General features: G+C 40.2%; 1 protein-coding gene and 1 long non-coding RNA gene across 2 annotated transcripts; both read left to right on the forward strand.

Moving 5' to 3' along the window:
• The first annotated feature begins 10,118 nt into the window (after positions 1-10,118).
• On the forward strand, positions 10,119-20,444 carry LOC145791023 (uncharacterized). Its single transcript, XM_082870609.1, has 2 exons — positions 10,119-10,486; positions 12,904-20,444. The coding sequence occupies exon 2, from the start codon at positions 13,125-13,127 to the stop codon at positions 20,280-20,282; it is 7,158 nt and encodes a 2,385-aa protein (XP_082726735.1). The 5' UTR covers positions 10,119-10,486; positions 12,904-13,124; the 3' UTR covers positions 20,283-20,444.
• A 5,685-nt stretch (positions 20,445-26,129) lies between these two features.
• Positions 26,130-27,316, forward strand: LOC145791024 (uncharacterized). Its single transcript, XR_014330647.1, has 2 exons — positions 26,130-26,501; positions 26,968-27,316. It is a non-coding gene; the product is annotated as an uncharacterized LOC145791024 (long non-coding RNA).
• The last annotated feature ends 460 nt before the right edge of the window (positions 27,317-27,776 follow it).

The following is a 27,776-nucleotide window of genomic DNA, read 5'->3' on the forward strand; positions in this document are numbered from 1 at the left end:
TTATGGATACTTTTATGGATATTCATACACTTGATTTTTTATGAAAAATTTTATAGATACTTTTTATGTATGATTTTATAGATGCGTGTTTAATTTATAGATACTTTTTTATCGAACTGGATTAATTCAAATTCGTTAACATTGTATTACCGAACAGGCCTAAATTATCGTTTGGAACAAAGTGGCTCTGTAAATGTATAGCAATAAAATGCTAGACAAATCTATTTTTTCTAACAACATAACACTAGAAAAATGTAATTTGTCTAGTACCGTGTGACTAAACAAACACTTCACAGTAGGCTCCATTGACTTTGTTGTGAAGCAGATTGAAATTATCCAATTGTACGGCAACATAATGTTGGGAAAAAAAAGTTTGCCTAGTAACACAACACTGGAGTAATTGAAATTCATTAGCATTTTATTACCGAACAGGCCTGACACAAATTATTACTATATTATTTAGAAGGAAGTGGCTCTGTAAATATATAGGAACAAAAGGTTAGACAAACCAATTCATTTTGGCGTTATAACACCGAAGTTTTGTAAATTGTTTCGCATTGTGTGACCGAACAAGCACTTCTATGTGAGCTCCTGTAACGCCCTCAAAATAATACATAAATCCAACATCTAACAGTTCTATATAAATGAAAGATAGATCACTTTTCCATATATATATCAGAGTTAATATTACAAAAGAGGATTTCATATAGGTAACAAATGTTTACAACAATAATAAAATGCCCTGCGGGCTTACATCTTTCCAAGTTGCTACTTGGTTACACATAAGAAGAGTTTTAACTCTTTTACCAGTAAAGCCCTCGGCTTGCATTTACATGAAATCAATAAAACAAATAGCAAAATAGAGTCTTCAACTCCGACAACTTTCTAAGCAAAGGTCTTGAACTTGGCACGTCTTCTGTACCTGAAAATGGTGTCCCAAGAAGGGTGAGCCAAAACCCAATAGAGATAAACTAAACCCAATATAAGAAATAACTAAACCATTATCATTCGACAAATGATTAACACGTGCAGACCAATTCATACCCTTCTCATCTCCCGACAACAAATACATCCATGCCACCATCCATTTCTCTTATTTATCCAATTCAATTCCTCAATATGGTTCATTATCTAACTAAACAATTTAGGTGAGACTACAGTTCGACTCATTAATACTTCTGCTATTCATGATTCAAAGTGAGACTACATCTCATGTAATTAATACTCCAATTAACAATTCTATTCATGCACTTCAATTTATAAGGTTTCAGGACTTTCACCCCCGACATTCTAGCCAGCTTAGTTATCTATGGAGTCCATCCCTCATTATCCCCCAATCAAGGATACATACACAATGTATTTAAGCATATAACCACATATGGAGTACATCCCCCATCTCCTCCCAAACAAAGATACACAAGCAATGTGTCAAAATATATAAACACATATGAAGTACATCCCCTATCTCCTCCCAAACAAAGATACATAAATAATGTGTTAAAGTAACACATATGGAGTACATCCCTTATCTCCTCCCAAACAAAGATACATAAATAATGTGTTAAAGTATATAAACACATATGTGTGTGGAGTGCATCCCCTATCTCCTCCAACACACTGGAGTACATCCCCTATCTCCTCCCTAACAAATGTACATATACAATGTATTTTAGCACTTCATCACATACAATAATCAATCAATACACATATTTGCTGTAATTAATCCAACCGTCATATTCAATGACATTAGTTTCAGTTTTCCCTAATCAATATACAGTGTCTACAACAATCAAAACTATCCTCCACCGATAGCCCAAAGCAGTTATCTCTAATCATATAGAAAATTTATCAACCAATAAAATATCGACACTTTCATGGGTAAGTGATTAAATTACCCAACTACACCTTTCAATCCCATAATTTTCCAATTTCATGGATATCAACTCAATTTCATATTTCCACACTTTCCCCAAATTAATTATACAAATTAACTTATTTCAAAAATTAGGGCATTTTCCATTTTTCTCAAATATTGGTTCTAAGACCAAATTCCACCAATTTAACTCTCAAACTCATATTTCCAAGGCCTTAAATGCACATGGAGTTATTGAACACAAAACCCCTCTTTTATAAATTACAAACCAAACCCTAACTTTTTCCAAAATTACCCAACAACACCCACTAATCAAAATAACAAATATTTAAGTCAAAACCCATAAAAAGGAGTAGGATATCCCTACCTCGAAATTAGAAGCCCAAAGGAGTAGATGAGGAAAAACCAAAGTGCTCCAAATCCACTATTGTTCAGATTAAAACAAAGCCCTCACGACCCTCTACCTTTCTTACAAAGAACTTAGGGTAGAAACACACTAAAAATAGATGAAATCCTAGAGAGAAGTTAAGTTTAAAGAGAAAGAGAGTTGAATCTAGGGTTTTGAAATCAAAAGAGATGAAAAAGTGAAATGTTTACCCGCTGCTGTCTACTGATATAACACAGGCTCGCTTGAGCAAAGGATTGGTCGCTCGAGCGACCAAACACAAAGAACCCTCGCTCGAGCGAAGAAAGTCTCGCTCGAGCCAACAATTCAAAGCTTCAGTTCTGTAACCCAGAAGCACGCTCGAGCGACAGAATGCTCGCTCGAGCGAAGAAACCCAAAACATAGACCTCACTCGCTCGAGCGAAGGAAAGCTCGCTCGAGTGAAGAATTGCAACCTTCAGGTTCAGAACCAGACGCAGACGTAAGCTCGAGCAAAGGACTTCTCGCTCAAGCCACCAGATACAAAACTCAACTCTTGCTCGAGCGAAGGAACCCTGGCTTGAGTGAAGAATCTATAACACAGAGCTCGCTCGAACGAAGGACCAAAATTCTGGGCAGCAACCATTTGCTCCCAATCACACCCAACCTGTAACAACCGTGCCCAAAACATCTTATAACTCAAATACAAAGTATTGAAGGACAGAAACAAGATATAACCCACAACTGACATCCACGAAACCAAGTCCGGATACAACAACCAAAGGAGGAAGAACCGGGATCGTTATAACCTCCCCGCCTTAAGGAATTTCGTCCCCGAAATGAAGTACAAGTTTTCAAAAACAAGTTTTTCTCAATTCTCAACAATATTACAATTCAATATTCACATCCTGACCCATTACCGGTCATCCCAACTCTTTTCAAGAGGCAAATTACAACATATGTTCCAACATGTATTATCAACATTCATTTCTTTCAAATCCAATAATTTTCAATATACCTGGTTCACAATTCCATCACATATTCAATGTTAAGGATACACTTGTATTGCTACAGTACATTCAACATATACAATGCTAAATTAACTTTCATTGTAGCACTTGGGCCCTTTTAAAACTTTTGGGAAGTGTATTCGAATCATGTATTATGTCTTGAGAATCTTTGGTGTTGTTGTACCTTGGTTTTCGATGAGTGAAAATTTATTTAAACTTGTTGGGTTTGGTTGTTCGCACTTATTCTTGTCAAAAGTTCCTTGGAGACTTAGAAATTCCATTCTAGGGTCGACACCAGCCTTCCTAGGGTCGACCCTTACCTGTTGATGAAGTTCTGGAGGTGTTGCTGGAACATAGGGTAGACACCAGTCTGGGATGGTGTCGACCCTCTTCTGTCTGTGTGTTGGTTGCTGGAACATAGGGTAGACACCAGTCTGGGATGGTGTCGACCCTTTTCTGTCTGCGTATTGGTTGTTGGGAGATAGGGTAGACACCAGTCTGGGGTGGTGTCGACACCTGCAGTGCAGTCAAAGCTTTCCCAGATTTTTTTTTTCCTCTTTGGTGTCAACACCACTGTTGCAGGGGTCGACACCTGCGACTTTTCCCAGATTTTTCTCACGGTTTGGACCTATCTTTTTGGGGATATTTTGACTAAATATTTTGAGTTGACTTTGGGGCTTATATCTATTTTGACCTAGTACTATATAAAGGCCCTCACTTGACCTTTTCTTTCACTTTTTCTTCCATTTCCTCTTTCTAAACCATGAAACACCTTCTCTCTCTCTCAAAAGGTACTTTTACTCTAAGATCTCTAGATCTACTCACCTAGAGTGATCTTTTCACCATGGTCCTTTGAGATGGATTGTAGATCTCGTCAAGGGCTTCTTTTTGGTCTGAGTGGTTCGTGGTTTCGTCGCCGGTGATTTTTGGGTGGTTCTCTCTCCTAAGCTTGAGGTAGGGATTTCCTTGTTCTTTTTCAATACTTCGTCTATAGATAGACATGTGGTAGTTTTGTATTGCATGAAAATCATATCCATGTTGGATTTGTTTGAAATCATGAGAAGGAACCTAGGGTTGGTTGTTTGAAAATGGTTATTTTATCATTGATGGTTGTCTTGGGCTAATTGGAGTGTAAATTAGCATGTTATAGTTGAAAGAAGAAAAAACCCTAAATTATATTTTGATTTGGTAAATTAAAATGGAGGGTAGTTAACCTATGTTGTAAATCTCTATTGTTAATGCGAGTTGGGTGTAGGTATTGATGCCTAAGGGGTTAACTTTGGTTTTTGTAATGGTTTTGAAATAAATGTAGTGGATTAATGTGAGTTATGGCTCTATTATCAAAGGAATTGGTTTTGTAAAACAAAAGGGATGGAATTGATTTTGTGAAAACAAAAGGGATGGAGTTGGTTTTGTGAAAACAAAAGGAAACGGAATTTGTTTTATGAAATGAGAAAAGTATCTTTGATAAGTATGAAAATTGGATTGTTGTTTCTTGAGTGTTAAACACACACACGTGGGGATTGTATCTTTAACTACCGTGTTAGTGTTATTGGTGGGTTTATGGTCTCATAGCAATTGAGTCTTTAATGGATATACTAAATATTTACATCTAGAGGTTTTGTCCTTGGTCATCGGTGGAGGATGTCACGGTTGCGTTGAATTGTCGTGTGTATACATTACACCATTGTTGATTGAACATCTTATGTTATGAAGTGTGGAGATACATTATATATGTATACTTGTTAGGGAGGAGAGAGGGGTTGTACTCCAGTGTGTGTGAGAAGATAGGGGATGGACTCCACACACCTATGTGTTCATATACCTTAACACATTGTTGGTATCCTGATAGTTTATATGTATGTTTTACACATGTTGGTTATGACTTGTTGTATTGTGATTGTTGGTGTTATACCCTACGCTGATAATCAGAGGTACCGTTACCTTCCAGCTAGGGCCTGGAGAACTGAATGCGCTGAGAATCTAAGGTACCACACCCTTCCAGCTAGTGCTTGGTAAATTGGTATGTTGTTGTGAGAAGTGTATCTTTGGCTTACTACGCATATAGTTAGTAGAGCAAAGTTTTGTTGTTATTGTTTCAGTATATCTGGGAACGTTGTGGATTGTGCTGGTTACAGTTTTGGAGGGCCGAGTTGCCTCATTGGTTTATCTTATGCATGTAGTTGAGTTGTTATCTCCCTTTTTATAAAGGTATGCATGTATAGTTATGATAGAATTGGGATTGAACGGAAACCCCTTTGTTCTTTTGGAAAGTGTGAACAGAATCGAACGTTTTAGAAATATGTTTTGAAAAGGTACATCTGTTGTATATCTGGGAAATGGAGGAGAGTCGTGGTCTTAGTGAATTTATTTCCTAAGTGATTGTTAATGTTATGAAAGATTGGGAACGGGGATTAATGAAAAGAAAAGAAAATTGAATCGCCTATGGCGTTGATTGAAATGGTTGTTTTCAAGAAAAGTTCATACTTATGTATATTTTGTATAAACTGTCACATTACTATTCTAGTATGAGATTGGGTATTCATGATCATAGCTATCTGTATGTTGTTATTGTTGAGGGCCATGTTGAGATCCCTACTGGACTATGTGTTAATCCCACGTAGTTGAATATACGAGTTTATTTCTGCATGTTATCTCTGAAATGGAATTAAGTAAATGAAATTGGTAATACTTCGTGTAATAAAAAGTGGGGCGTGACATTCATTTTCAAGGCATATTCCATAATACTCCCGTAAACCGAAACATATACAATGTTTTGTAACTTAAGATATATTCAATTTTCTCAAAGTTTACCAATACAACAAAATATTCAACATACGCCCAAACACCCACAAATAGATCCGGATACTTCTCTCGGACCCCTAATTCACTTTCCAAAGTGGCTTCCTCAGTCCCGTTATTGTTTCCACAACACTTTAACTAATAGAAAGGCCCTGCTTCGCAAGACTCGATGACATTGATAACAGTAAAACGCAATCAACCACTATAGTGTTCTGAGACATCCACCACGTCTCGACTATCGACAATACTCAGACAAGTATTTAGTACTTAATACCCCAACATAGGAAACACAAAAACATTTGCACACAAGGCCTCCAGTGAACTCTCACAGAACGAGGACGCGAAACGAAACACGGTTAATGAACAACAATATGGCACATTAATGCCCCAAAATTTCGAGTCTTGCCAAAGACACACAATATGTAACCAGCAACTCAGGCCAAGTTAAATCTAACTCCTTATATCGCCACCACTTAAACACGTCATTTACAACTGGCCACAGCCGAACTCAAAGATTTTTCTCAAATTATTTTCCCCGAAAATAGAGATCGCAAATTCACGTTTCGATTCAAAATCATTTTAGTTTATGAAGAGTACTCAATGTCCCTCCAGTAAATCACAACATAACCATCCCACAAAACTCGCCACACTCACGGTGATGACGCAATACCCAAAAATAGAACTTTCATGATAGGGACCCCTAAACATCTGAAATTTCCAACAACGCAACGACACAAAGGATAACATTGCGCACCCCCGTGCCTTACACCACGCAAACAAGGACCGAACAAGTCGGAACGGTTCTAGCGGAGTGCCTCACTCACTTTACACAATTTTACTACCTCACTTGTGTTTCCACTATCCAAACTGGATGACAGACACCTACACCAAGGTGACCCAGCTATACCAAACATCACACCACTCGATCCTATCAGCAACCATACTATCGCCTTACCAAGGCGCTCTCCTGGGATTTCCCAAAATCGGTCCCCTTCTACACATCATCTAATAACAACATACGAACCAAGCACAATCACGCATCGCACCAGGCAAAACCTTCTCACTTAATGCAAGTTATCTTACATCCATACTGAATCCCTCATTCAGAGATTTCACTTGCCACCTCCTCATTTAATTAACAAGGGTTTACCACGCCACGACACTCGTCATTACTACGTAACCGTTCAAGCCGAACACAAGCAAACATAGTACCTTCATCCCTTAATGACCTATAAGGTCCACTCTTTATTCCACATTCTACTTGTCACTTGTCTCGAGAGCACACTTAAGACACTAAGCCTCCGTGCCAAACCATTAGCCACCACTACCACTGAACCACTGCCTAGAACTAAACCCTGGCACAATCGCATGTTGCCGACAAGGCTTTCAAAGACTCACTATCCTAACTCTCCAGAAGAGTAAGAATCCTCACCCTCCTCGCTATTATCCCAAACCTTCATCTGCAAACACCGTACCACTGTGACTCTGCTCACGGGGCACACCCGAACCAACCTTACCGACAGCATCTCCAGACCTAACCAGTATTAAGGTACACACCTAACGCATTTAAACATAACGAAAGAACCCTGAAACTTAAGAGAACATCCATTATACTACTACTCGGAATATAACACCAGTTGCTCACAACACACCACACCTCGATGCCAACAACCACAATCTTAATGAGAGGCTAACACTGCCTCAAAATAAAACAACCAATCAGTACGTTATTGCAAATTTGGCAACGTCGCCTACCATGAAGGTACAAGTCTATTCTTAACGAAATTATGCACTATGCCTCCGTAAAACATTCTGTTAAATATACAAGATCTAGTGGTAATCGCACACTTCACATCCTCTTGAAGAGTCCTCACGACAGTAGGCCATAAACTCTACCACACACATTAGGTTAAATAGGTAACACCCTCGAAATTTCGCACACCCGGCAAGTATAACTGTTCTCGCCCTTTAGTAGTCCTGACCAGGACACGCATCCCTCGACAATTCTTCCTAATTTCAAAACATGGCTCACCAGCCCTCATTCTCCCAAACCAAACCACACGCATACATATGCATTAATACAAAAATTTTACAGTTTCACAACAACTTATTATATTAATAAAACCTTAGAGCCACAACATGCTCCAATCCGCCCAATCCATGGGAATTAACAAGCAAAGACATATATATAAACAAGTAGTTTTGATGTTTCAACATTCCCAAAACACATTGGTTACACAACAGAACCCAATGATTACAAAACGATAATTCACCGGTTACAAAACGGATTAGTCAAAACAAAACCATCCCATCGGTATTACCACTGTTACCGTCCCCCACTAGACCGCTAAAGTTGGTCATCCCCAAACCCAAGATATCCTACGAGCTTATAAGCCATGGACAAGAACTACTGATATGCCCCATCTGGCCACACCTAGAACAACTGCATATCTCCCCAATTGGGCCTTGGGAACTCGACTCACCCGAGGCCCTCGAAGTTTGGCCCGTTTGTCCCCTGTAAAGGTACTACCCCTGTCCAGTCGAATAAAACTGAGCCCGACTAGGTTGCAAAACCCCTAAAGAAGCCCCTGGCTGGGTACAGAAACATATGATATGACCTCGCTGATTACACACCCAACAAGTAAGCTGCTCCCAAGTACATGACTGATTCAAAGTCTAAACTGTTGGGGACCCCAACGATTGCTTCCCCAATGAGCATCTGATCGATCCAAAACCTGGTTGGCTAGATGATCCTGGTGGTGTAACTACTGGTCGAACTGCCAACCCTGCCCTCTTCCTCTATGGGCAAACTGACGACTTGTGGCCCAGCTGACCACATCTGAAACAACCAGCAGACCCCCTACTCTGAGATTGGCCTGAAACCTGAACCTTTCTAGACCTCCCAATAGAAGAGTCTGAAACCCTTGGTGAAGAACAAGACTTAGCCTGGGACTGAGCATGTTTTCGCCTCCACCTCTTACCGGGCCTAGAGTACTGTAGACACCCCATTTTGACCGGCCCTAAGACTCGGGCGCTTTCTTTTGATTACCCGATGATGACAATTAGAATGTGTTTCTCACAAAATTCTCAGTAAGAAAGATGGAATTTAAGTTTTAATCCCAACCTTCACCCATTTTTTTGGCCAAACTATTTTATACCTTAAAACCCTCTTTTCAAAATATGTTTTTTTTAAATGTTTCTACGATGTCCCGAGGCTTCTATTTCGATTAAAATATTACACTTTTCAGTAAACCGAGTAAGGACAAAGTGGAAATAAATGGAAGGGAGGTGAAATTTTTGAAAAATATTTAAAAATATCTTCTTTATAGGTTTGGAGTTGAAGGAAATAGGAGGGGATGAAAGAAAGCTGGTTTAGGAAAAGGATGAGTATCAAATCATTAAGAAGGAAATGAGCAGTCTTCACTAAATTAGGCATTTCTGTTTGTACACTTAAAATTTAAATGTGAGGCTACCACCATTAGAAAGTAGACTTCTGGGGCTTCAATTTAAACCCAAGAACCACCTTAGACCAAGTCCAAATAAGGGAGATATGCCCATTTGAAGTTGAGCTTAAGAGCAGATTTTGTTGATCCAGCCCGAGACAGCCTTCACTAAATTAGGCATATCTCTTTGTACACTTGGAATTTAAATGTGAGGCCTCCACCATTGGAAAGTAGACTCCTGGGGCTTCAATTTGGACCAAAGAACTGCCTTAAACCAAGTCCATATTGGGGAGATATGCCCATTTGAAGTTGGGCTTAAAAGCAGATTTTGTTGATTCGACCCAAAACAACAATAGCCCATTTTTCTTGGTTTTGGTTCGGTTGGGACAACCCATTTACCCATTTTTTGAGCCATTCAAGTGCATCCACTCATCCTCCATTATACCTAATCATCCTCCATAGTCAAAAAGATATTTTGTTTGCATCCATAAAGGAGTATCCCATGCAACCACCTTGAAAATTTGCCCTCCTATCACATTCTTGTCTCCCACCTTGTCTCCCACCTTCTTTTTGACCTTTACTCTCCCTCATTGCCTATATAGAATGATCATATTGTAAGAGAGGGAGAGGACCACGAAATTGAAGAGAAAGGAGTGAGAAAAGAGTGAAAAAGAGAGAAAATTTGAGTTGTTTAGCCAAAAATATTTCTATCTTCCATATACACCCCATACCTTCCATAGCTACTGAAATTCCTCATTTCCATACACCAAAATCACTCCAAAAATTCTGATATAGCCAAAGATCAATCGCCTCGATCATAAGGAAGAATGTTTAGTGATTGAAAGTGAGAAAAACTTGAGAGTTAGCCACTTTCCATACCACAAACTCCATAAACTCCATAATTTCGAATTGAGGATTTGAGAACACACTTCCTACACTTGAGGGTGATCAAGAGGAAGTTTGGAAATCAAGAAGTTCAATCTTTCTTTGGAAGGTGAATTTTTAATCTTTCATTTTCTTATATTTTATATTCATATTCTTGCTTCTTATTTCATTGTGTTTTGTTATAATCCAAGTAGTTTGTTTATCTCATATTTATTTTCTTACTTTATATTTCATAGTGTGTTGTTATAATCCTAGTGGTTTGTTTCGCTCATAATTATTTATTTATTTATTTTTATTCGCATACTTTAATTTCATATTAGTTTTGTTGTAATCTTGCATGTTTTACCTCATATTTATTTTTTTATTTTTTTTCGTGTATTAGTCTCATATTAGTTCCGTTATAATCTTGCATGTTCTATCTTATATTTGTTTTATTGCTTTAGGCTTATATTGTGAGTTTGCACTTTTTTTTTTATTTTATTTTTCTTTTCTTTTTTAATCTAACCGGTAGTGGTTAGTTGAGCCACCTACATATTTTTTTGTTTGTTCCTTTTCTTGGTTTTGCAACAAGACAGGTTTTGCTTGGCCTAGTTCGCCGGCCGGCCTATTTGGCCGATCGGTTAGCTTCTTCCGAACAAGATGGCGTAATCTCCCAATATTGACCAATTTCCGCCGGCGGTTCTAAAGAACATGAAGCTTTTATTTTATTTATTTATTTTATTTTGAGTGTATTGTGAGGTTTTTATTTTGTTGTAATATTCTCCTCATCCCTCTCTAATTTGGTTTGTAATTATTCTTTAAATGTTGTAATAATTCCCCGCCCCTCTTCTTTCTATCCCGTTCTTTTACTCGCTTTCTTTATTTGTACATAAACATCATATTTATTTTTCATCATAGTTATGCTTTGCATCCATGTTTCATGCATCTTGATTCGGCTAAGTTTGCATTTGTGGATTTAATCAATTCCTATGTGATTATGTGCGCTACCTCATGTTCTTGAGATGATTCACATATCATATTTTAGAAGCCGAATCTTTAGTTGCATCTCATGAGTGAATTGCATTAGGATTTTGTATATAAGATCATGCATATTTTACTAACTTTGTTTTGCAGCTTGTTCGTGGGACGTCAAACATGTGAGTTTTTATGCTTTAGCATCCCGTGTGTGTGTATTTTTCTTACTATGTCTAGCATTCTACCATGAGGCTAGTTGCTTATGTGATATAACTCTATGAATGCCAGTGGATGGAGGTTGTGTCGCTTAATTTGGAATGATGTTGATTTTTCATGCTTGTAAACTCAATTTATTTGGGTTGTACATCGTCAAAACTCTTTCAAAATGCATGATATCAAATTACTCCAAAATGAATGGCATAGTCTATACTTGTATGCTTCACATAGTAAATTTTAGGATTTATTAACTAATCAGAACATGAACATATAAATAAAATAAAATTCATATCATGGTTAGTAAAGGCCGATCTTTGATCGGGTGGGCGGGGGTGCTCATTATTGACCTTCCCCTCTCATACCTAAGGTTCCGAGCCAAGCATCCTTGGTTACGACGAACAGTGGCCTTGGCACGAGTTATGGGTTTCCTAATTTTCCCAAAATAAATATTAGGTGGCGACTCTGAGATCTGATGACGCAGTCCATTTTTGACAAAATTGCAATAAAATGGATTTTCAATAAAAGTTGCCAAATCTGGACTCTCATCTATGTTTCACATTGCACTCGTGAGAATAGATCAAAGGGATCTTGGGGGTCCGAACTGTTTAACGCGCGCGGGTACCCCCCGGGCATGTTACAGTTTCTGGCGACTCTGCTGGGGATTTTATGAAACCTTGACTCGAACTCCATGATATGACCTTTATTTTCAATTATATGTTCATTGCATTGCATTCATTGGTGCACTTCAAGTCCTTGTGTTGCCCAGATACTGGTGGGAGCACAGGTAAGCTTTTTGTGACACTATACCTATTTTTACGATACTTTAGAGGCCTTGTGTTGTAACCTTTTGAGATTTGTCAAAAGGGTAGCTTTGCTATGTAGCCCTGCTATCTAGCTTTGCTATCTAAGGTTCTCAGACTCCGAAGAGAGGCTATTTGACTCTTCTGATTTCCTGGGATCTTTATTGGTTATGACCCAAAGGACTCTTTGGTAACGTCACCTTGGCTTCAACCCGTAAAGTAGAGCCAACCTTGTACATATAATGAGCTCTAGTACCTTCCAAAATTAGGACAGGATGCTCTCCCATTTCTAGGATGTATGATGCCGCTTGTTTGAATAGTGAAACCCTAGATCATTTCAAAGTTAGGACAGGGTAACCCTAGCCCCCATAGGGGTGTTTGTTCTCTTTCATGCTATGTGTTATGCGCAATGTATGGGGATTCTTAGATTCAGATGAGTGGTTCAGTCATTTTAGCTTGTGTGGTTGAGTTCAATTTTTTTTCAACATGAGTTAGCAGTAATCAGTTGAGCTGGGATGCTGATGAAATTCTGATTGGGAGTCCCATTTTGTTTCAGCAAGGTAGTCGAGCACTATAGCTTCCGAAAGGTCTAATATCCCCCAAGTTCTGTGGACCCGCGTTGGTAGACTTTGCAAAAGTACAGATTTGGTTCAGGGTCAGCCAGTGTTAGTTTCTTTGCCACCGGTTACACGAAGAAAAGCAAAAGCTTCATCAACTGTCCAGAATACCCCTTCTTCACCTGCTAGATCATCACCACTTAACTCACCAGAATCAGTGATGGCTCAAATTCCAGAAAATATAGCAGACATACTACTGGGCCTTCAACGGAGCATGGATATTGTTGCCACTACGGTTTCTGCCCAAGGCACTACTCTTGCTGCTCAAGGCAATACTCTTGCTGAACTGCAACGCTCATCTGGGGCATCCATTACTCAACCACCTCCGGTGACTCAGCCAGTTCCGCCTCCACCTCCACCGGTTGACGAGTTTCCTGAACCTAATTCACCAGAAGATCTGAGGGTTCCTGCACAAACTTCAGGAGGATCATTTCCTCTTCCACAACCAGTGGGAGGGCTCCATCCCTCTGAAGCACCTGAGTCTGACTCAACTATGTTGAAGCTGGCCAAGTTGGAAAAACTTTTCAAAAAGGCACAAGGAGTCAATTCAATCCCGGACATCGAAGACGGGTACACTGAGACAGCTGTGAAGTTGCCAGAACGGTTTAAAATGCCACACATTGATAGGTTTGATGGCTCCGGTGACCCAATGGTGCACATTCTCCTATTCTCTGATGTCTTAAAGCCTATGGGTTTGACTCGTCCGCAAAAGCTCTCTTTATTCGGACGAACTTTGTCAGGAGTGGCTGCCATCTGGTACGCCAAGTTAGAGGACTCGGTAAAACAAAGTTGGGAAGAGTTAGCCGGGGCCTTTATCACCCAGTATGCTTATAACACCCAGATTGAGGTGACTACTCGGGAATTAGAAGCCACCCGTCAAGAGCCCAATGAAAGTTTCATGACCTTTATCACCAGATGGAGGGCAAAAGCAGCAATGATGACCAACAGACCACTTGAAAAGGACCAAATTCGTATGATAGTCAGAAATCTACATGGAAAGATGTTACAAAAAATGATAGTCCTCCCGCTCTTCACTTTTAATGACTTAAAAGAGATAGGGGTTCAGATAGAGGATGCCATCAAACAGGGAATTATTGATGATAAGGAACCTGTTCGAAAACCTTTTGGTCGCAGTTCCAATACTACCACCAGTGGTAGCACAGCTGTGAAACCCTCTGAAATCAACTTGGTTGCCACCACCACTAAAATAGCCGATCCCTTTGCTCATGCTGGCCTGCAAAACACAACCCGAGCTCCAAGTAGAACATTCACTCCTCTCTATATGTCACTCTCTAAAGCAATGAACATCTTGATAAAAAGAGGGTACTTGACACCTTTGGACCCCCGACCTCTTCCCGAACCTCTCCCAGCCAAACATGACCCTACCAAACACTGTGCTTTCCACCAACAACCAGGACATGACACGGATCGTTGCTTTCGTCTCCAACATAAGATCCAAGATCTCATAGACAATAAAGTCATAGCTCCCCCACAACCGCCAAAACCCAACGTCACTACCAACCCGTTGCCACCCCATGACAGAGTTCCATCACCTCCTCATCTTAACCTCATCCATACACTTTCATCCACCTTCAACCCCAGTATCTATATCACACCTACTCATTTACCAAAACCTGAGGTATATATTCCTGAAGGCATTGAGTTATGCATGATGGATGCACCTCCAACCCAGCCAAAACCCCAAAACCCTATGGTGGTAGTACCTATGCTTGAGGCTGGCAAACTATCAGAGAAAAAGTATGATCCTAGCCGGTATATTATTCCCGATGGTCAACTAAAGCTTGAGGTTGATCTGCCTGACTCATTTTCTATCAATGTTGTCAGAGATGATGTACTTGAAAAGGGATTGGATGATTTGGCCGACCCAGAGGAGGACTTGGCTAATCTTCATTTCTTCGAAGAATTAGATCTTGAGAATGTGCAGAGGGCATGGTGGGAACCGGAGAATTACAGTCACAGTTGGTCAAGCAATGATGAAACTTCTGCTGAGGAAACTGAAAGAAAAAGACTTGATTTCGGGAAACCTGTTAAATGTGGCAAAGGAAAGAGGTCCAAAGGAAGAGAAGAAGAACCAGAAAGCCAGCTAGAGCATACTGTTGGAATGATTCAAGCAGCGCTAGATAATTGCCTTTCAGTCAACGAAGGCGAATGGTGGGATGATAATGACCTACAACTGGCCCATACTGATGATGAATGGGTAAACCATGTGCCGGATGAGACTTGGTATGCAGACGAAATTGATCATTTGACTAGGAGTGGGCGCTACTTCAAGCCTCCACATCTAGACCAAGGAGAACCCTCTGGCAAAGATAAAGAGGTAGAGAAAGAGAAAGAGAAAGAAAAAGGAAAAGAGGTAGAAGAAGACCTGGTTCTAAAACAACTGAAAAAGATCCAAGCAAACATTTCTATTTGGGGTCTTCTCATGGCTTCTCGAGAACATCGACAGGCAATGTTGTCAATGTTGAGCAAGGCTAAGCTGTCAATTGACACCACTCCTGAGCAATTAGTGTCATTAATCACCCCGAGAGAAACAATCCCAGCAATAACTTTTGCTGACAAAGAGTTGCCACAAGAAGGATCGGGACATAATAAGCCTCTGTACGTATCACTGGAATGCAGAAAGAAATGGATACCGATTGTTCTGATTGACACTGGATCAGCCATCAATGTTTGCCCTACACGCACTGCTTATGCAATCGGGCTAAAGCCGGCAGATTTCACGCCCACTACTCAATTGATCCGGGCCTATGATAATACTAGTCGGGAAGTGATGGGGACAATCAAAGTACAAATAGCAGTGGGTCCATCTGAGCACGAAGCTGAATTTCATGTCATGGATGTTCCCGCAACATTCAACTTGCTATTGGGAAGGCCCTGGCTTCATCAGATAAAAGCTGTATCATCCACATTACATCAATTGGTAAAGTACCCATACGGCGGAGGAATTGCCACTGTCTTCGGAAATTCATCCATTCATCCTCCCCCAGAAGTCACAACACCACTGCTAGAAATACAGCATGGGGAAGAAGATGTATTCCTATCAGGTTTTACATTGGCAGAGGCCCAGCTAGTTCAAACGCTCATGGCAGAAGATGAAGGTGTATACGTCAGTGCCCAATCAATCTATTTCATGAGTAAACTAGGTCACATTCCAGGGATGGGATTGGGACAAAGTGGCAGGAAAAGTATTACTACAGCCAGTGAAGTACCTCATAACCCACATGCATTCGGACTGGGGTATGCACCCACAGTTGATGACTGGAAAAGGAAAACTGAAGAGATCAGGGAGAGGATCAAGGCCAAGAGAACCGGGCAGCAGTTTGAGTTAGTTCATAAGCCAATTCGTGGGACCTTGAACGGACGCTTTGTCCGCCAAGGAGAAGACTTCCCTTTCTGTGGTTTCCCTGAGCCCTGGATTGATCAAGTGGAGAAAAAGAGATACCCTGGGTTTGAGATCTTCTTCGATCATCAGCTTTCTGACAGTGATGAGGAGGGGGTAGATCCTAGTATCGACATCAGACAAGATAGAGAGGTCAGCTCCGAAAGCAGCACAGAGGAAGTTCTGGGTCTAACACTGGCTGACTTACTGATAGAATCACATACTAACGCTGAACCGATGAATTTGGGGGATATGACCATTGCCGTGATCGGGGAAGAGGTACCTGCTGACTGTTCAAGCTTCATCATGGATGCGGTGAATGGCTCACAAATAAATTGGCATTTTGAAAAAAGTTGTATTGAGAGTTCTGAATTGGCTGTTGAGTCTGAGTTTGGTGGGCCTGTGGGGGTAGAAGCAGATTTAAGTTTGTCTAAAATGTCTGAGTCTTCTTTTTCTTTCTCTTTTGAGTCTGTTGCAACTTGTGAGCCCGAGGCTTTGAATGAAGATGTGATTTCCGCTTACTTTTCTGTGCCCATAGTTCATAATATTGACCAAAATTTTCAAAATTTTGATGAAAACGAAGAGGAAGAAATCCCTCGGGCTTTGAAAGATTTAATCGACTGGGAGGAAGAAAGGCGTGCTAAGCCATTAGTGGATGAAATTGTTTCTGTAAATGTGAGTACTGAAAAAGATCCTCGCTTGATTCAAATTGGTTCTACATTGTCTTCAGAGGAACGTGAACAATTAGTTGCTTTATTAACAGAATTCAAAGATGTTTTTGCATGGTCCTACGAAGACATGCCAGGAATTGACCCTGAGATTGTACAGCATAGGATCCCTCTCGACCCTGGGGCCCGACCTGTCAAACAGAAGCTTCGCAGAATTCGTCCTGATTGGGCCTTAAAAATTAAAGAAGAGGTTACTAAGCAAATCAATGCTGGTTTTTTGCTAGTATCAGAATATCCTACTTGGTTAGCCAATATTGTGCCAGTTCCGAAGAAAGACGGCAGAATTCGAGTTTGTGTTGACTTCCGGGATTTGAATAAGGCTAGCCCAAAAGATGATTTCCCATTGCCACATATCGACGAATTGGTAGACTTCACTGCAGGACATGCTTTACTGTCATTCATGGATGGTTTTTCAGGATATAACCAAATCCTCATGGCTCTAGAGGACAGAGAAAAGACAGCATTTACCACACCATGGGGGACATACTGCTACAGGGTTATGCCATTCGGTTTGAAGAATGCCGGGGCTACTTACCAGAGAGCTGCTACCACTCTTTTGCATGATATGATCCACAAAGAAGTTGAGGTGTATGTAGATGACATGATTGTCAAGTCCAAAGATCGGGAAAGCCATTACACTGCATTGAAGAAATTCTTTGAGAGAATTAGGGAATACAAGCTAAGGCTAAATCCACAAAAATGCACCTTTGGGGTAACTGCGGGTAAGATGTTAGGATTTCTGATCACACAACGGGGAATCGAAGTTGATCCATCTAAAATTAAGGCCATCTTAGAAATGCCGCCACCAATGACTGAAAAAGAGGTGCGGGGTTTTCTAGGAAAGGTGCAATTCATAAGGAGGTTTATTTCAAAGCTAACCTTGACTTGTGAACCACTGTTTGGTCTCCTAAAGAAAGGGAAGAAGTTCCAATGGAATAATCGATGTCAGTTTGCATTCGAGCAAGTCAAGCAGTATCTGCGGAATCCACCTGTGTTATCACCGCCCGAGCCAGGAAAACCGCTAATTTTGTATTTATCAGTGACTGAATCAACCATGGGATGTATGCTTGCTCAAGAGTCAGATGAGAAAGTGGAGAAAGCCATCTACTACTTGAGTAAGAAGATGCTTGACTACGAGATCCGCTATACTTCCTTGGAAAAGGCTTGCTTGGCTTTGGTTTGGGCCACCAAGAAGTTGAGACACTACTTGTTAGCTCACTCGGTAATTCTGGTTTCAAGATTAGACCCCATCAAATATCTCTTTGAGAAACCAGCTCTTACCGGCAGGCTAGCTCGTTGGTTACTCTTGCTTTCTGAATTTGACCTTAAGTATGTCACTCGCAAATCTGTCAAAGGAAGGGCTGTAGCGGAATTTTTGGCTGATCACCCAATTGAAGGAGGAGAAGATGTGGAGTACTCATTCCCAGATGAAGAGGTCATGCAGATAGAAGAAGACACTTGGAAGTTGTACTTTGATGGAGCGTCTAATCAATTTGGCTATGGAATAGGCGTGTTGCTCATAGCGCCGGATGATTCCCATATCCCCTTAGCTTTCAAACTCCAATTCAGGGTATCTAATAACCAAGCAGAGTATGAGGCATGCATTGCTGGATTGGAAGCAGCCCTGGAACTAGGGGCAATAAGGTTGGATGTGATTGGGGACTCAAACTTGGTCGTCTCTCAAGCCAACGGAGATTGGAAAGTTAAAGAGGAAAAAATGAAAGTCTACCATCAAACCTTGGACATGTTGATCCCGAGGTTCGAAAAACTGACTTTTACGCACTTGGTAAGAGAGAACAACCGATTTGCTGATGCGTTGGCAACCTTAGCATCAATGATAGATATACCGGTCGGGGTCAAGATGCGTCCGATCCTTATAGAACAAAGGTACACCCCCGCATATGAAATGATAGCCGTAACGGAAGAAGTTCAAGATGAAAACCCTTGGTACTTTGATATTTGGAATTTTCTGGAAAGCGGTACATATCCACAAGGGGCAAACACCAAAGACAAAAGGGGGATACGGCGTCTTGCCACTCAGTTTGTCATTTGTGGAGATAAGTTATATAAGAGAGGGCATCTGGGAATGCACAAGCTATGTGTAGAAGAAGAAGAGGCAAAACGTATCATGGAAGCCATCCATGGAGGAGAGTGTGGAGCCCATATGAACGGTATAATGCTAGCTAGAAAAATCCTTAGACAAGGATACTACTGGTTAACCATGGAAAGTGATTGCATCAACTTTGTTAGGCGATGCCACAAATGTCAAATCCATGCCAATCGCATGAACATCCCGCCATCAAAACTCTACAACATGACTTCGCCTTGGCCTTTCTCAGTTTGGGGCATAGATGTCATCGGGGCAGTCACACCGAAAGGTTCAAATGGGCATCAGTTCATCTTGGTTGCCATTGACTATTTTACCAAATGGGTTGAAGCACAGTCATATTCTGTGTTGAAAACATCACATGTGGCCAAATTTATCAAGAACAACATTATCTGCAGATACGGGGTGCCAAACGAATTAATTTCAGACAATGGCTCCCATTTCAAAGGAGAAGTGGCAGTTCTACTTGAGAAGTATAACGTGGCTTTTCACAAGTCATCAACTTACAGGCCACAAACCAATGGAGCCGTTGAAGCTGCGAATAAAAACATCAAGAACATTCTGTGTAAGATGGTAGAAACTTATAAAGATTGGCCAGAGAAGTTGCCTTTTGCACTTTGGGGATACAGGACATCAATCCGAACATCTACAGGGGCAACCCCTTACTCTTTGGTATATGGAATGGAGGCTGTTTTGCCGATTGAGTTGGAAGTGCCTTCATTAAGGATTATGGCTGAATGTCAGATAACAGAAGCTGATTGGCAACAGAACCGATTTGAGGAACTATTTTTGTTTGATGAGCGAAGGTTGAAGGCATTATACCACATTCAGGGGTATCAACGCAGGATTGCCAGAGCATTCAACAAAAAGGTTAGATCCAGGAATTTGAGGGAAGGGGACTTAGTGTTGAAAGACAACCGAGCTCCTATTCACGATCCTAGGGGCAAGTTTAGACCCAATTGGACGGGTCCCTACATCATTAAATCAATCTGGTCAGGAGGAGCAGCCATTCTCATGGATTTGGATGGTTTGGAGTTCTCACAACCAATCAACATGGACAAGCTGAAGAAGTACTACCCTTGAGAAGCTCGCAAGGTTGAAAACCCGAAAGGGCGACTTTGGCAAAAGTTAGAGTAAAAAAAAAAAAAAAAAAAAAAAAAAAAAAAAAAAAAAAAATGAAAATGATGAAAAGCTTGCAAGGTTGAAAACCCGAAAGGGCGACTTTGGCAAAAGTTAGAGCAAAAAAAAAAAAAAAATGAAATGATGAAAAGCTCGCAAGGTTGAAAACCCGAAAGGGTGACTTTGGCAAAAGTTAGAGCACAAAAGGAGAGTGTCAATACCCGAGTGAACCTTAACCGGAACTACGTATGGCCTGATTCCGATCTTTGGGATACGTAGGCAGCTTCATCTTGAAGTTCGGCCTTAATCATTTGTCAACTCACTCATCTCGTCCATGTTTGATTGGTGTATCTTTATTCGGCTCGGCTATCCATATTTAATGGCTCGTCCCCATTTGATTCAGTTGTCCTATTTCTCCTTCAGACGAGTTCAGTCAAAAGATGAATTCGAGTGTACATCTCAAGGGTTGATTTCATGTTGATCGAGTAGTGGTCATTTGCAAAAATAGATTTTGAGGACTTTTAATGAAGTTGACTGATTTTCTCAAAAATTATTCCATTTTTCAAAACTCAGACCATTCTTTGGACCAAAAAGAGAAAATTTTCAGTGCTCATAATTTGGCTTATATGATTTCAAGGTAGAAAATGGAACAAGTGTGCTAATTTACCTCTCACGTTGATCAAAATCGCTTTAGCAGAAAAGGAAAAACAAAAAAGGAGAAGTGATGAACTAGGGGCACAGTTGAGTCAGGCTTTCTGTCTTTTATCCACACTATCGAGTTCTCGTCACCTTAATCAAGCAATCACAAAAAAAATGCACAGTAGTTGTCGCTGACAATCTTTTTCCGTCGGGCGATCGATCGGTGTTACTCTGTTTTGCGTTCATTTTGCTCCGACAAGCGCAAAAGGGTGTGTTTTGGGATGGTTTTTGTTTCATTTTCATTTCATTAAGATTGTGTTTTGTGTTTTGGTCAGTGATAGGCTCAATATTCAGTTCAGAATTCACTAAAATGCAACAATTTTCAAGTTTAAAACAAAATGATTTTTTTTTTATGTTCAGTGTTGTGCCATTCATGCTATCCAGATTTGTAGAACAAACTTGTTTTATTAAATACCAGGGATCAACCCCGATCAAAGTTGTACAAAAAGGAGTTGAAGCTATAAGTGCTCACTCCAAAACAAAAAAAAAAAAAACAAACAAACAAACAAACATAAGAAAACCAAAAGAGGGAGAGTAGCATCTTCTCAGTTTTTCGGCAGCAACTCGGCGGAGAAGATTACAACCAGCTTCATTTGCACACAGTTTACCATCAGCTGCCTCGTTTCATCTTTACTCCTTCGAAGCTTTTGAAGACTCTGCCTCAGCCTTGGCAGAACTTCCAAAGGAGATTATTCCTCGCCGGCCATCAAATTGGTTGTGCGAAGAAACTCCGAATCGAGTCACGGAGGTCGTTAGTCGTTTCAATTCTTTGTTCTGCTTTTTCAGCACACCAATTTCTACCCGAGCGTCTTTGTACATACGTTGGAGGAGGGAGAGTTGTGCATTTAACCGATGTACCTCACACATCCTGTTCTGCAGTCGACGGGACAAGTTGGAGACCGCTGTCACAGTCTCCACACATGACCTCAGCGTATACGAGTTTGCTTCGATGTCAGATTGTGCCGCCATGATTTGTTCAACTGACATCGCTGGAAAGTTGAAAACAGGGGAAGGAGGAGGAGCCTGTGGTTGAGGTTCAGGGGAGTCAGAATTGGTCATCTCTATCGTGGACTCGTTCAGGTCTGGAAAAAGAGTGAGAGAACCATGTGAAGAGGCCATGACAGAGGAGAGTAATGCAAAAGAAAGAGGTTGTAGAGTGGTGGCAGAGAAAGTTTGCAGGCTTTGGCTCTGCTTCTCTCTCGCAGGCCTCAACTTAAGAAGAGAGCGAAGGAGAAGACAAAGAGGGAAGAAGGCTGAGATGATCATTGACAATCGGGGCACGATTGGATAGCCTGTCGGTCAGGCGCCGCGATTGTTGAAATCGTGCGCCAGACACAACGCTCGAAGAAGATGACGGAAGAGAGAGTGAGACAAAAACAGAGAGAGAGGCGGGAGAATTGTATATTTATACATATATGTATATATATTGTATATCTATGTATTATATATATTTGTTTGAACGTTTTAGTTACAAGAGTGGCTTGGGTTCAGTGGTTTGGCTCAGTGGTTGAAGGCTGGAAGGTTGAGCCAGAGGTCAGGGGTTCGAACCCCACAAACAAATGTTTCTTTTGTTTTGTTTTGGTCTTATGTATATATATGTCTCATATACCTATATATATATGTTTGTTTGAATATTTTGTCACAAGAATGGCATGGCTCAGTGGTCGAGGACTCGAAGGCCAAACTTGAGATCAGAGGGTCGAACCCCCGTGTCTATGCATTTTTCATTTTTCCTTTCTTTTTTTTGCGTGTTTTGCGTACGTGCGTTGACGTCAGCGAACGGAATATGCCTCCTCAGTAACGGTATCTTTCCGTTGATGGCTGCAAACAGAATATTCCCCGAATCTATGTATGTATACCGTACATGCATGTCTGTGTATATTGTCGTATTTGTATGTATTTTGTCTGTACATAGTATATGTATACGGTATTTGGTTCGAGCATACAATTCCTCCTTACATTCTGTGCATCTAACGCATAATAAAGCACCTATCGCACAATTTCGATTCCATCGCACTGTCTTGTGCAATTTCAATTTAATCGCACTATCTTGCGTATCACACCATCTTGTGCACTCCCTAGGTCTAGGAGACCTTAAATCCTCTGAAGGTGCAATTCCTTTGGTGTTTGTCGTGCCCGAACGACTTCAATGGTCTAAGAATGGTCTAGGAGACCTTAAATCCTCTAAAGGTGCAATTCCTTTGGTGTTTGTCATGCCCGAACGACATCAGATGGTCTGGTATAGCCACCTGCCTGTGATTGCAATGAGTTCCTAGAAGACCAACTGCGACGGTGGAAACTAGAGTTCGAATGGCGATGCCTAGAACGCAAAAGGTTTGGAATTTCCGAGACTAAAGTCTGGTTTAAATACCCAGGGGTGTATCCCCGGCTTGAAATCTGTATGGCAGCCCCATAGGTTGAGATAGCGTGTATGCGCCTCAATTCTGGATACTGAACCAACCTAGTCTGTCACCCCGTTGGAGAATAGGGAAAGTTGTGAATATGATCAGGAAGAAAAGCGACATCGGTGGCTTCTACATGTAGAGGTTACCCCTTGTCATTCTACCATACCTTCTTCCACTTGCGTGAGACGCGTTTGGATTTCGAATCCACCTTTACTCCTTTCACGTGAAACGTGATGTTTACATGGTTAAAACCTTCCCTCTCTCCGTATAAAATACGTTGAGATACGCCTGTTGGTTACACCATTGTCATTTTTCACTTGGTTAAAACCTTCCCCCTCTCCGTATAAAATACGGTTAGGTACGCCTGTTGGTTACACCATTATCATTCTCGTAACCTTCCCTCTCTTCGTATAAAATACGTTGAGATACGCCTGTTGGTTACACCATTGTCATTCTCTTTGGTTAAAACCTTCCCTCTCTCCGTATAAAATACGTTGAGATACGCCTGTTGGTTACACCATTGTCATTCTTATTGGTTAAAACCTTCCCTCTCTCCGTATAAAATACGTTGAGATACGCCTGTTGGTTACACCATTATCATTCTCATTGGTTAAAACCTTCCCTCTCTTCGTATAAAATACGTTGAGATACGCCTGTTGGTTACACCATTGTCATTTTCTCTGGTTAAAACCTCCCCTCTCTCCGTATAAAATACGTTGAGATACGCCTGTTGGTTACACCATTGCCATTTTCTCTGGTTAAAACCTTCCCTCTCTCCGTATAAAATACGTTGAGATACGCCTGTTGGTTATACCATTGTCATTCTTATTGGTTAAAACCTTCCCTCTCTCCGTATAAAATACGTTGAGATACGCCTGTTGGTTACACCATTGTCATTTTCTACTTGGTTAAAACCTTCCCCCTCTCCGTATAAAATACGGTTAGGTACGCCTGTTGGTTACACCATTATCATTCTCATTGGTTAAAACCTTCCCTCTCTTCGTATAAAATACGTTGAGATACGCCTGTTGGTTACACCATTGTCATTTTCTCTGGTTAAAACCTTCCCTCTCTCCGTATAAATACGTTGAGATACGCCTGTTGGTTACACCATTGTCATTCTCGTTGGTTAAAACCTTCCCTCTCTCCGTATAGAATACGTTGAGATACGCCTGTTGGTTACACCATTGTTGTTCTCCTTGGTTAAAACCTTCCCTTTCTCCGTGACACATTTGCATGTGATCTTGTGGCACATTTAATGCAATGCATCCCCTGTTATATTTCATATCATTTGCACGAAGCTTGCCTCTTCATTGTTGTCATCTTCATATCTTTATCATCACTCCATGGCATGATATTGCATTGCATAATCATGAATTTTCAAACAACTGGCTTCGCAAAGCGTGTAAGTCCAACCTTCAAACTGCATTTTTGAGCATGTCACTTCCATTCTGCCCCTGAACTACGCTGGTTTGATTCCTTGTAAAAGGATACGTAGGCAACCTTCGGGTTCAACCACTTGCATTGCATCTTGTTTATTTGCCCAAGTCTTACGGCCTTGTCAAAAGGGTCGTCTTTGGGCTTTGACATTCACTCACGTCATGAAATGACTTTGAGCTCTGTCAAAGAGGGGCAACTGTAGACACCCCATTTTGACCGGCCCTAAGACTCGGGCGCTTTCTTTTGATTACCCGATGATGACAATTAGAATGTGTTTCTCACAAAATTCTCAGTAAGAAAGATGGAATTTAAGTTTTAATCCCAACCTTCACCCATTTTTTTGGCCAAACTATTTTATACCTTAAAACCCTCTTTTCAAAATATGTTTTTTTTAAATGTTTCTACGATGTCCCGAGGCTTCTATTTCGATTAAAATATTACACTTTTCAGTAAACCGAGTAAGGACAAAGTGGAAATAAATGGAAGGGAGGTGAAATTTTTGAAAAATATTTAAAAATATCTTCTTTATAGGTTTGGAGTTGAAGGAAATAGGAGGGGATGAAAGAAAGCTGGTTTAGGAAAAGGATGAGTATCAAATCATTAAGAAGGAAATGAGCAGTCTTCACTAAATTAGGCATTTCTGTTTGTACACTTAGAATTTAAATGTGAGGCTACCACCATTAGAAAGTAGACTTCTGGGGCTTCAATTTAGACCCAAGAACCACCTTAGACCAAGTCCAAATAAGGGAGATATGCCCATTTGAAGTTGAGCTTAAGAGCAGATTTTGTTGATCCAGCCCGAGACAGCCTTCACTAAATTAGGCATATCTCTTTGTACACTTGGAATTTAAATGTGAGGCCTCCACCATTGGAAAGTAGACTCCTGGGGCTTCAATTTGGACCAAAGAACTGCCTAAAACCAAGTCCATATGGGGGAGATATGCCCATTTGAAGTTGGGCTTAAAAGCAGATTTTGTTGATTCGACCCAAAACAACAATAGCCCATTTTTCTTGGTTTTGGTTCGGTTGGGACAACCCATTTACCCATTTTTTGAGCCATTCAAGTGCATCCACTCATCCTCCATTATACCTAATCATCCTCCATAGTCAAAAAGATATTTTGTTTGCATCCATAAAGGAGTATCCCATGCAACCACCTTGAAAATTTGCCCTCCTATCACATTCTTGTCTCCCACCTTGTCTCCCACCTTCTTTTTGACCTTTACTCTCCCTCATTGCCTATATAGAATGATCATATTGTAAGAGAGGGAGAGGACCACGAAATTGAAGAGAAAGGAGTGAGAAAAGAGTGAAAAAGAGAGAAAATTTGAGTTGTTTAGCCAAAAATATTTCTATCTTCCATATACACCCCATACCTTCCATAGCTACTGAAATTCCTCATTTCCATACACCAAAATCACTCCAAAAATTCTGATATAGCCAAAGATCAATCGCCTCGATCATAAGGAAGAATGTTTAGTGATTGAAAGTGAGAAAAACTTGAGAGTTAGCCACTTTCCATACCACAAACTCCATAAACTCCATAATTTCGAATTGAGGATTTGAGAACACACTTCCTACACTTGAGGGTGATCAAGAGGAAGTTTGGAAATCAAGAAGTTCAATCTTTCTTTGGAAGGTGAATTTTTAATCTTTCATTTTCTTATATTTTATATTCATATTCTTGCTTCTTATTTCATTGTGTTTTGTTATAATCCAAGTAGTTTGTTTATCTCATATTTATTTTCTTACTTTATATTTCATAGTGTGTTGTTATAATCCTAGTGGTTTGTTTCGCTCATAATTATTTATTTATTTATTTTTATTCGCATACTTTAATTTCATATTAGTTTTGTTGTAATCTTGCATGTTTTACCTCATATTTATTTTTTTATTTTTTTTCGTGTATTAGTCTCATATTAGTTCCGTTATAATCTTGCATGTTCTATCTTATATTTGTTTTATTGCTTTAGGCTTATATTGTGAGTTTGCACTTTTTTTTTTATTTTATTTTTCTTTTCTTTTTTAATCTAACCGGTAGTGGTTAGTTGAGCCACCTACATATTTTTTTGTTTGTTCCTTTTCTTGGTTTTGCAACAAGACAGGTTTTGCTTGGCCTAGTTCGCCGGCCGGCCTATTTGGCCGATCGGTTAGCTTCTTCCGAACAAGATGGCGTAATCTCCCAATATTGACCAATTTCCGCCGGCGGTTCTAAAGAACATGAAGCTTTTATTTTATTTATTTATTTTATTTTGAGTGTATTGTGAGGTTTTTATTTTGTTGTAATATTCTCCTCATCCCTCTCTAATTTGGTTTGTAATTATTCTTTAAATGTTGTAATAATTCCCCGCCCCTCTTCTTTCTATCCCGTTCTTTTACTCGCTTTCTTTATTTGTACATAAACATCATATTTATTTTTCATCATAGTTATGCTTTGCATCCATGTTTCATGCATCTTGATTCGGCTAAGTTTGCATTTGTGGATTTAATCAATTCCTATGTGATTATGTGCGCTACCTCATGTTCTTGAGATGATTCACATATCATATTTTAGAAGCCGAATCTTTAGTTGCATCTCATGAGTGAATTGCATTAGGATTTTGTATATAAGATCATGCATATTTTACTAACTTTGTTTTGCAGCTTGTTCGTGGGACGTCAAACATGTGAGTTTTTATGCTTTAGCATCCCGTGTGTGTGTATTTTTCTTACTATGTCTAGCATTCTACCATGAGGCTAGTTGCTTATGTGATATAACTCTATGAATGCCAGTGGATGGAGGTTGTGTCGCTTAATTTGGAATGATGTTGATTTTTCATGCTTGTAAACTCAATTTATTTGGGTTGTACATCGTCAAAACTCTTTCAAAATGCATGATATCAAATTACTCCAAAATGAATGGCATAGTCTATAC

Source organism: Camellia sinensis, chromosome 5 (assembly GCF_055761805.1).
Source record: "Camellia sinensis isolate YWXY chromosome 5, ASM5576180v1, whole genome shotgun sequence".
NCBI classification, from domain to species: Eukaryota; Viridiplantae; Streptophyta; class Magnoliopsida; order Ericales; family Theaceae; genus Camellia; species Camellia sinensis.